Source organism: Hibiscus syriacus, unplaced genomic scaffold (assembly GCF_006381635.1).
Source record: "Hibiscus syriacus cultivar Baekdansim isolate YM2019G1 unplaced genomic scaffold, ASM638163v2 tig00110556_pilon, whole genome shotgun sequence".
NCBI lineage: Eukaryota > Viridiplantae > Streptophyta > Magnoliopsida > Malvales > Malvaceae > Hibiscus > Hibiscus syriacus.
The window spans coordinates 2,850,391-2,860,842 of NW_024062779.1; the positions used below are offsets into that span (position 1 = coordinate 2,850,391).

The 10,452-nt window shown below is 36.4% G+C and overlaps 2 protein-coding genes across 3 annotated transcripts; both read left to right on the plus strand.

Moving 5' to 3' along the window:
- Positions 1-1,973: 1,973 nt before the first annotated feature.
- LOC120131901 lies at positions 1,974-5,101 on the plus strand. The gene is made up of 5 exons (XM_039148773.1): positions 1,974-2,057; positions 3,563-3,816; positions 3,978-4,068; positions 4,618-4,684; positions 4,768-5,101. The coding sequence occupies exons 1-5, from the start codon at positions 2,053-2,055 to the stop codon at positions 4,819-4,821; spliced, it is 471 nt and encodes a 156-aa protein (XP_039004704.1). The 5' UTR covers positions 1,974-2,052; the 3' UTR covers positions 4,822-5,101.
- A 79-nt stretch (positions 5,102-5,180) lies between these two features.
- On the plus strand, positions 5,181-6,411 carry LOC120131900 (26.5 kDa heat shock protein, mitochondrial-like). 2 transcript variants are annotated; one of them, XM_039148772.1, is made up of 3 exons: positions 5,185-5,782; positions 5,822-5,850; positions 5,942-6,411. In XM_039148772.1, exons 1-3 carry the CDS (start codon positions 5,562-5,564, stop codon positions 6,349-6,351), a joined length of 660 nt encoding a protein of 219 aa, XP_039004703.1. In that variant the 5' UTR covers positions 5,185-5,561; the 3' UTR covers positions 6,352-6,411. The 2 variants fall into 2 exon arrangements, with proteins under 2 accessions (XP_039004702.1, XP_039004703.1); XM_039148771.1 differs by having other exon boundaries at positions 5,181-5,850.
- Positions 6,412-10,452: the final 4,041 nt, after the last annotated feature.

A 10,452-nucleotide genomic window follows, 5' to 3' on the forward strand; every position in this document is an offset into this window, starting at 1 on the left:
CCAAACAACTCACTATATATTATATAGCTGTGAGGTTTATAGTACTAGAAAGGGTACATAAGTCTTTTGGGTTAAGGAAAAAAATATCACTGCATTTCCAAATGTCTCAATTTTGCCCTTATTATCTTGGCCGTACCTGCGTGTTTATCGTCATTCGTTATTTTCAGTGCGTTCATTAGGAATTTATGACTCTTTGACGTAAAATATATAGTGAGTTGTTTGAGTTTGATTAGATTAAAATTTAATAAATATTTAAATTAAATTTAAATTATATTTAAATTTTTAATGAGTCAAATTAAATTATTTGATATTTGATTCGAAAATTTATGAGTAATTCATAAAAAACAATATATTAAAATTATATTTTAAAAAAATTATTAATAATCTTACTATTTATGTATTGATTTTTTTTAAATTCAGTATAAAATTTTCATGTAATTAATGTTCAAGTTTGAGTTTGAACTTTAATCGAATTTAAGTTTAATATTCTTTTTATTTTAAGCCTTTTCGAGTTCAAATTGTGTTTTAATTCATGGTTTCAAGTTCGAGTCGAACTTGAGAATTTTAAGTTTGCTAGCTTTCAAACCAATTCAAATATTATTTTAAATTTTTTTAATCGAATTGAGCTTAACATTATTTAAACTTGACTCGACTCATTTACTAACAACCTAAAATTATGAAAATTACACTTGAATTTTAGAGGAAGTAAATCGTTAAATTAATGACTTACATAGCGGGTTGGTTTGGATATGGTCAACCAATATGCTCATCAATTTATTCTATATGTTGAAATTACGTGTACCTAATACCAATTATTGCGGGACTAACCTTTTTCCCCCGTTAAGATCATAAATTAAATCATTAAATTTACAAGCTTTAAAAATTATGTTAATAAAATTCCTCATATATCTATAAAGTTTAAATTCTGAGAATATTGAGAAATGATCACGTACGGTAGCCTTATACGTTAGTATATACAATTAATATTTTCAATAAAATAAAAATTTTAAAAATTATGGTTGGAAAAAAATTGAAAAATGAGATTGTTTAATAATTATTTTGAGGTTTATATTATTATGACGTACGTGAAATTTATTACGAGGATGATGAGTTTTAATAAAATATATTAGAAAATAAAATTATAGAAACATCCAAAAACAAAGAGATTTGATCTTTACATTGCTGTGGAAGACCCACATTAACGTGGGCCTCTCAATTTTTTTTTCTTGGACAAGTAGTCCAATGCTTTAATTCTAGCAACATAATAAATTTAATTGGAGTTCAACAATTTTAATATTTGTTTATAATTTTTCAATCATAATTTATAAAATATAATTATTTAAATTCAAAATTTCAATAAGAATAAACTTTATTTAATAAATAAATAATTTAATGAATTAAAATATACAATTTTAAGACAAATGAATTATTTAAAACAAAATTATAATACTAACGTAGAAATAACAATAAATTTTATTTATTTTAAAAAAGTTAAAAATAAAAAATAGATGAGTCAGTCTGTACTTTATTGCCTTATTGGCAGGCACGAGTTTGGTGGTAATAAGAAAAGACAAATGGTTTAAGGGAACAGTTAAACCGGGGGGAAGCTTAAACTAAAATCCTTTTGGACTATCTAAACTCTGCTTTTTCCTCACTTTCCTTTTGGTTTTTCAAATATTTTCTCCTTCAATTTACCCAAATACTGGAAAAGAAGATTGATAAGAAGAAGAAGAAGTGGAAATCAAAAGAATAAAACAGAAATTAAGACTCAAAAAGGCTTAATCAGTGAAGGCCAAGTTTTCAAGCAATACACTAAATAAAACCAAGAAAAGAAAACCCAATTTGACCGCTTTACCGGTAAATTTATTCTCTTTCCAAAAAAATAATAATCAAATATATACTTATTTTTGGTGTTATGTCTATTCGGTTTTGTTCCATTTCCATAAATTTGATTACCTTTTGTTTCCTCAAGGTTTGGTCTTTTATTCAGGAAATCAGATTCCCATTGAGTTGTAGATCTATTTAGCTTCTGATAGTTCTTGTTTTGTATATATGGGGTAAGTTTTCTGGGTTTCTCCCCCTCCTATGATTTTACTATGTGGCTTTTTGTTGATTTTCCTTGGTTGGATATGTTTGTATATTGGAATCCTCTTTCATTAGTTTGATATGGACTTTGAGTAGATGGAAAACTTCCATTTTCCCCCTGTTGCCTAGAAATTTGCGAGTACTGTGTTTTTCTTTATTAGCTTTGAATTCACCATTCACTGGTAAACATTTTGGGCATTATTGTTGAAGGTCAATGCATTGTTTCAGTCATAAATTTAATTTGTTGAGTTTTCAGATGAAATTTCCAACATACTACCTTGAAGGGAAGCTTACTTTAGAGGGGCATTTCCTGTAGGTGTTATACCTAATTAACTTTGTTTCAACAAGTTGTTCTGTAGCACTGTGACGAATACTTCTGCTTAGTAATAGATTTGTTCCATGAATCAAGTTTGAATTTTATTCACATTTCCTTCCCAATAGATGAATCTAATAGGTTTATTAATATCAGAAGTACTGCATATTTGTATATGCTTTTTGTTTTTTTATATAGTTATGCTGGGTGAGACAAAAATAAGAGTTAACATGGACTTGAGTTACTGTAAGGAAATATTAGAACTGAAAGTTTTTGGTTAGGTTGGCCTGAAATAGAGCACGTGGAATTGGAGTTCAGAAAAGAAGGAATGTTCATGGAACAATAATAATAAAATGCGAGGAAAAAAATTATCATAAACTAATCAGATGCTTTGGCCTAATCGTGTAGAATGATGGTGTCATCAGTGGAGAAGTCAACTTCGGGAATTGCAGGTACAGATGCTAAAATGGAGAAGCCTTTTAGAAGTTGTGTGTGCAAAAATACTTCTTAAGATCAAGTGAAAGTTCTTCAGGGCATCTTGAAAACCAGCATTGCTTTATGATAGCCAGAGTTGGGTTTTTAAGTATCGATATATACAAAGTGGTTAGTGCAGCTGAGACAGGGGTGCTCCAATGGGCATATGGAAGTGAAAAAAATAATAGGATTATATGACACATGCAGTGGAGAAAACACGTGGTTGGTGCCTATATGGGATAATATGAGAGACCTGTTAAAAATGGTTTGGGTGTGTGAGATGAAAAGCCTAACAATGTTTTTTTGTTAGATTATGTCCTTTAATGGGAGAGTAATCATATTCAAAAGGGTAGATTGAGACCAACTAGGACATGGGTGGAAACTATATGGAAGGACCTAATTGTTTACTTGGGATATGGTCCTAAACCTATGCAGTTGGAGAAGGCGTTTTTGTTGTTATATTACTATGCGCTTTTTGGCTATTTAAGCTGTTTCTTTGATTCCTATGACCTCTTAGCAAGTTATTTCATTTCGAAAGAGATGTCTTGCCATGCTGTTTATCTGAATTTATGTAAATATTATTCGATACCAAACTGATGAACTTACAAGCAGAGTTTAGGCTGAGCTTTAGAGTTTTTGGTGGCTGGTACTAATCATTTATACCACTGTTTGTGATTTGCAACAGAGCAGTGGTTGTCTAGGATGCTGTAACGGGCCCATTTTCAAGCCCTTTTTTAATGAGACATCAAAAGGGCTAAAATCTCAAGGACAGACGGTGAGTAAACCCAGTATATCAGAAGGTTTCTGGACCACTAGCTGTGATATGGATAACAGTGCCATGCAGTCACAGGGAAGCATCTCCTCAATCAGCGCAAGCAACCAGACACTTGATCCAAATAGAAGTGCTGCAAGTGCTAATGGCCCATCCGAATTTGTAAATCATGGCAAGTTATCAGTTCTTAAGTTACCTTGGTTGGTGTTGGAATAACAGCTCTATGAACAGTAAAACTTCATAAGGAGTACCTTACTATCTGTATAGTCCTGTTTGGACCACTTTTGGCACTAAAACGAGGCTATGTTTGCACCATCTTCTGACTGCTCGTAGGCCTTCTTCTCTGGAATCAGACTAGGCAGCTCTGGGTAGGAAACAAGAAGTCTGAAAATCAGCCTGGACAGGTTCGAGAACCAAAGCTAAAGTGAGTTCTTATCCGAAAAAATATAATTAATGTTTTTATCATTCACATGGTTTTAAGATCTTTAACTACTCATTCTTCTAATGAACTCTTACTCACTTGCCAAATTTTTTGTGCCTATATCATTGTATTTGCAGTTAAGAAAATAACAGAGAGGGCATCAAGTATTTTTTTCCCTTTTATTATGCCTATTGTTTACACGTAGGAGGCATCCAAATAACATTAGGTCACATCTTTATTCTCCATGTATTCATTGCCATAGCCTGTAAGATTGAAAGTTAATGTTTGTACATACATGTGACACCTACAATAATTCTTACTGCCTGCATCATTGCTTGATATTTTAAGACTTGTGTCAAGTATCCTGATTTTAGTGGATTCTAGGTGCTTGCCGTACTGATTCTGTAACTTAGGTTAGTAAAGTTCGAAATGGAATTTTGTCTGTAGTGGGGGAAGTCCACTTCTGAGATGTAACCCTTAAATTATGTTTGAACTTCCTTTTCCTTATCTTACTCATTGTCGTTGCATGGTTAAACCATTCTGGCATTGCAGTTGGAATGCAACTTATGAAAGTTTACTTGGAAGCAACAAGCCGTTCCCTCATCCTATTCCTCTTTCCGTAAGTCCCAGCTCCAGCAAGCTGAGCTCATAGAATCGTAAATTGCTGGCTTACCTGATTTGTGTTGTCCTGAAATTTGACAGGAAATGATAGATTTTCTGGTGGACGTCTGGGAGCAGGAAGGATTGTATGACTGATCAACGGTATAACAACTGGCATTTGGAAGGTGGTTAGATATTAATGTCCATCTTAATTATTGTTACATTTTAATTGGTTCCACAGGGAAAACGATTGAGCATCTCGTTTGTATGTCAACTGTAGCAATTTCAGGATCTTGCTTGCCTGTGGTTCCCTATTTTCTCTCTTTTTTTTCCTTCCCGTCAAATCAATTGACCTCTTGGACTTGCCATTGTATTGCATTGGAACTAATCCAAAAACTTGCTGGCTGCCTCAGGTGTTTATGAGAGCATTTTTTTATGGTTTTCGCAAAATTTCTTCCTTAGGTTATTGACAAGTTGTGTTTATAAAATCAATTTTTCCTATTGCCAGTGAATCCGACAATAATCCTACTCTAAAAATGAGAAAATGCAAAGCATCTTATGCCTTTCCCTTTAGAACACTCCACAACGGTAACAGTTTAATGTTTGAGAAGGTCCGGGAAAAATCCTCTCAATATGTTAATAAGATGGTACCTTTTTCGAATTTTCCATGTGTCTCCACCACCTCCTTGAAGCCTAGAGCCTCGCAGAACATTCCTCCAAACTTAAATATCCAACACCTCTGTAAGTTTGTCCTAGATTTCGTCCCCCAACATCAACACTTGGAGATAAAACAGGTAACAAACAAAACTGTCACCACTGTCTCAATCTGCCCGCCTAGGAACTTCCAAACATCCGACACACACACGCACCATACCATTTTTTTCCTGCAATAAACAATGGCAGTGGCCCGTTTGGCTTTGAGAAATTTGCAACAAATGGTGTCATCGTCTTCATCTCTTTTGGGTCATAATCTTGGAGAGAGGAGCATTGGTGGGGTGCACAGACAAAGGTGGAATGATGAGATGTTGAAGAGGTTTATGGCAACGGTTACTGATAAGGACTCTGATGACAAACAAAAACAAGTATCTGTTTCAGATGGTGAAAACAAATTCAGGCTTTTCCCTGGGAGGAGGAACCTTTTGAATTGGAGGAATGAACAAAATGATTATGCTCCTCCCCTTTTTGGTAAATCTCTTGGCTTTCAAATTCCTGCTTAAATCTTTTATTTCTTATCTCGTTCTTTTAAGAATTAGTTGACCCTTTTTCTGTTTCTTAGAATTCTTTCCATCGGGCCTTGGAGATGCACTGATGCAAGCAACTGAGAACATAAACAGGCTATTCGACACCCTCGACTTGACGCCATTCCAGTCGATGGCACGAATAAAGGAGCAAGACGACTGCTATAAAATGAGTTACGACATACCAGGGCTAACAAAAGAGGATGTTAAGATCACCATTGACGATGGGGTTCTAAACATAAAAGGAGAGCATAAGGGAGGAGGAGGTTCCGAGGAAGATGACCGCTGGTCTGCCAGGAGCTATGGCAACTATAACACAAGCCTCGTGTTGCCTGATGATGCCAATGTTGATGATATTAAGGCTGAGTTGAAAGATGGTGTGCTTTCTATCATCGTCCCCAAAACTGAACAATCCAAAAAGGATGTGAAGCAAGTTCAAATCAATTGATAGGTTCATGTATGAACTTGATCAGTACCTTCCTTACGAGTTTCGTTTGTCATGCTGATGCTAGGTATTTTTGTTCGATTTCGCAATGGCAAATAAACAGTTTGAAGTTATGTTGCTAATGAAATTTAACTCGTATTTTGTTGGTTTTATATTTATATTTAATGTAAATATATAATATAATAGATGGTTTTGTATCATACGTAATAAGTTACTTGAGTAAAATTTTTAAAATGTTGACAAATATAAATTTTTAACTTTTTATTCTTTAATTAATAATTCATCAAGCATTTTAGTAGTTAAAATAGTTAAAAGAATGTTATTTTTTTTTAAAGATTTTGGGTTTAAATAATTATATTTACAATGTGTGTACAATGCTAATGATTAAAAGAAATTATAAATAGACATTATTCTGTAATCATCTTAAATTATTGGCGTAATTTGAAAGAAGAAAACGTATAATAACGAGGCCCAAAACACAAATCGAGCCTAGCAGCTCCAGCCCATCAGTTTATTGCTCATTCATTGCTCATTCATGTAGCTTAGTAATTCTAGAAGTTTGCTAGAAGCTAGGGTTGTTTGTAATCTGTTGAGTTTGTTATATGTCAGTTACAAGACGGTTAAAGAAATAACAAATCTGTAATGCTGTATATAAGGATGTAAGGAGAGCTGATCAACACAATCAACTTACTTCATTCAATTTACATGTATTCTTGTTAGTCCTTTACATGGTATCAATCGCCATTGATCGTGGGATTTTATGCTCTTACTTCTGCTCGTAAATAAAGGTTCTTGAAGTTCAGCTCATTCATGGATCTTACCTCGTCTGCAGCTCGAAGATTCTCCAACAAGAGAGTTAATGTGGTTCTTGATGAAACCAACTTCTTGCTTTGGAAACAGCAAGTTTTACTCACAGTTAGGAGTCATCGGCTGGAGCGCTTACTAACTGGTGATGTCTCTTCACCGCCTATGACGGTTCTTGATCCAAATGGTGAGACGCGAGTGAATGTAGAGTACGAGGATTTTGTTGCGCAGGACAGTGCGTTGGCATCGTGGCTTCTATCAACGATGAGTACGCATTTGCTACCACAGTTCGTTGGAGCAGAAACAGCTGCTGTTGTTTGGGAAACAGTTTTAAAATTCTTTGCAAATCGCTCGACTATGTCTGTTATGAGCCTACATTACAAATTGCAGTCTATAAGAAAAGGTAATGATTCTATGAGAGTATATCTCACACGCATCAAGGAAGTATGTGATGCTCTTGCCTCGTGTGGAAGTATTGTTTCAACAGTCGAGCAGATTGTGGCCATCTTGAAGGGCCTTCCTCGTGAATGCCAGCCCTTCATAGCTGTTGTTTCTACTATGAAGGAGGACTTATCAATTGATAATATCTACACTATGCTGATGGATGTTGAGGTCCAGATTGCGGGCTTTGATGAATGTCAGGACATTCTACCAATGTCTGCCAATTATGCTCAAGGAGATACTGATCGTAACGTCTCTAACCATCAAGATCATAGGGGCAATCGTGCAACATCATCTTCGTCTGGATCGAGGAATGGTGGTCGAGGGCGTGGTCGGTCACGTGTTCAATGTCAACTCTGTGGGAAGCTAGGTCATTTGGTTGACCGTTGTTGGCATAGATTTGATGAAGACTTCACATGTGTTAATACCAACTATTATCACTCGTCCAAGGACAGTTCCTCTAGTAACTATCCCTCGTCTGGTTCAGTCTCTACCAGTGGTAACCAAGGCTGCGAGAGTTGCTCACGGTTGAAATCAGACTCTCAAGTAAACATGGCTACTGTATCCTCTGAACGTTGGGTGGTGGACTCGGGTGCCACGCATCACATCACCCCAGACAAAGCAAATCTTACAAATGCCTCTGATTTTCTTGGACCAGGTAAAATTACAGTTGGTAACGGTGTTTCCCTTGACATTCAAACAGTTGGTAGGTCAATCTTACCTGCTAAATCCAGAATTTTGATGTTGCATGATTTGTTGTATGTTCCCCATATAACCAAAAACTTGATTTTCGTTTCGAAGCTAGGGATAATAACATATTCTTTGAGTTCTATGCAAATAACTGCTGTGTACGTGATGAGGTTTTCAACAAGTGCTTCTAACTGGTGAAGAGTCTGGAGAGCTTTACTCATTTATAGCAAGTCACACTGAATATAGATGCACTGCTGCTGATGTTTGCTTAGTTACTAAATCTCCTACTAGTGAGCTCGAGGAGTTATGGCATCGAAGACTTGGCCATCCCTCTACTGAAATACTGAGACAAATAACTAAAGAGCTTGATGTAAAATTTTCTTTAGATTCTAATAACACATGTACTGCTTGTCAAATGGGAAAGAGTCGCAGATTACCGTTTATGCATTCTACCACAATTTACGATACCCCATTCAACTTATTTTCACTGACTTATGGGGACCTCCACACATATCCTTGAATGGATTCAGGTATTATGCTTTATTTATTGATGCATGTACCAGACACACATGGATCTATCTTCTCAAGTATAAATCTCAGGCCATTAAAGCATTTCTATTATTCCAAAAGATGGTATCAACACAGTTTGGTGCCTCCATTAAGTCTGTACAGAGTGACTGGGGAGGTGAGTTTCATAACCTCTCCCCACTTCTAGCCAAAGATGGTATCATTCACAGATTGTCCTGTCCTCACACATCCGAGCAGAACGGAGTTGTTGAGAGAAAGCACAGGCATTTGGTTGAGATGACTCTTGTATTACTGGCATAGGCAGCACTACCACTGAAGTTTTGGTCATATGCAATTATTTCTACTGCTCAGTTAATAAACAAACTGCCTACTAAGGTTTTGCAAGGGCTCTCCCCTAGTGAAAAGCTATTTGGGAAGAAGCCAAACTATGATGAGCTCAAGGTGTTTGGATGCCAATGCTTCCCTCATTTAAGACCCTTTCAAGCTCATAAACTTTCTTTTCGATCTCAACCATGCACTTATCTCGGTGTTAGCCCCCAACACAAAGGCTTTCTGTGCCTGTCTGCTAATGGAAAGGTCTATGTCTCTAGGCATGTAGTCTTTAATGAAACTATGTTTCCTTTTGCAGGTCAGGTACCCCCGGTTATATCACATGTGGTTCAAAATCGCTGCTCTTAATCCCTTGAGATTGTACCACACAGACAGCTTGTACCTGTGCAGGAGTCTGCTCATCCGAATACTCCAGGCATTTCTACACCAGGAGAAACATCGCCCTTCAACATGGATGATGTTAGTATGGAAGAGGAAGTGGGTGAGTCTTCGAATGATTTCACTAACGTGAGTGGTGGAACCATGCCTGAGAACAATCATGTTGAAGAAATTATTGGAGAATCCTCTCACCTTGCTACTCCCAACAGTAACACTAGTGGAACAAATGTGAATACTGAAGGCAATTCTGATATTCCTGCCAGTAACCTCAATTTAGAAATTCCTCCTGCTGGTGATAGATTTCATGTGAACGAACATCCTATGATCACAAGGGGAAAGCGTGGTATTTACAAACCAAAAGCTTTCTCCTGTCATTTTGATGAGGTCGTTCCCTCCACTGTAGATGAAGCACTACAGTCACCCAAGTGGGCTGCTGCTGTTCAAGAAGAGTTTGATGCTCTTATAAGAAACGACACCTGGACTCTTGTTAAACTCCCTCCAGGTCGTGTTGCATTAGGGTGTAAGTGGCTATTTAAGGTAAAACGTAACCTAGATGGTTCAGTTCATAGATACAAGGCACGCCTGGTTGCCAAAGGTTTCTCGCAGGTTCTTGGACAATACTATTTGGACACCTTCAGTCCTGTTGTAAAGTTTACAACACTGAACATTATATTGTCTGTTGCTGTAGCCAATGATTGGGAATTAAGACACATCGATATCAACAACGCTTTTCTTAATGGTGATCTAAGAGAAGCAGTTTTCATGCAGCAACCACCTGGTTTTGTACAATCCGCAACAGATGGTTCGCCTCTTGTATGTCAACTGTAGAAGGCGCTTTATGGATTGAAGCAGGCTCCTCGCAACTGGCATACAAAACTAAAGGATGTGCTTCTACAAATTGGCTTTCAAGTGTCTCGAGCTGACACCTCACTA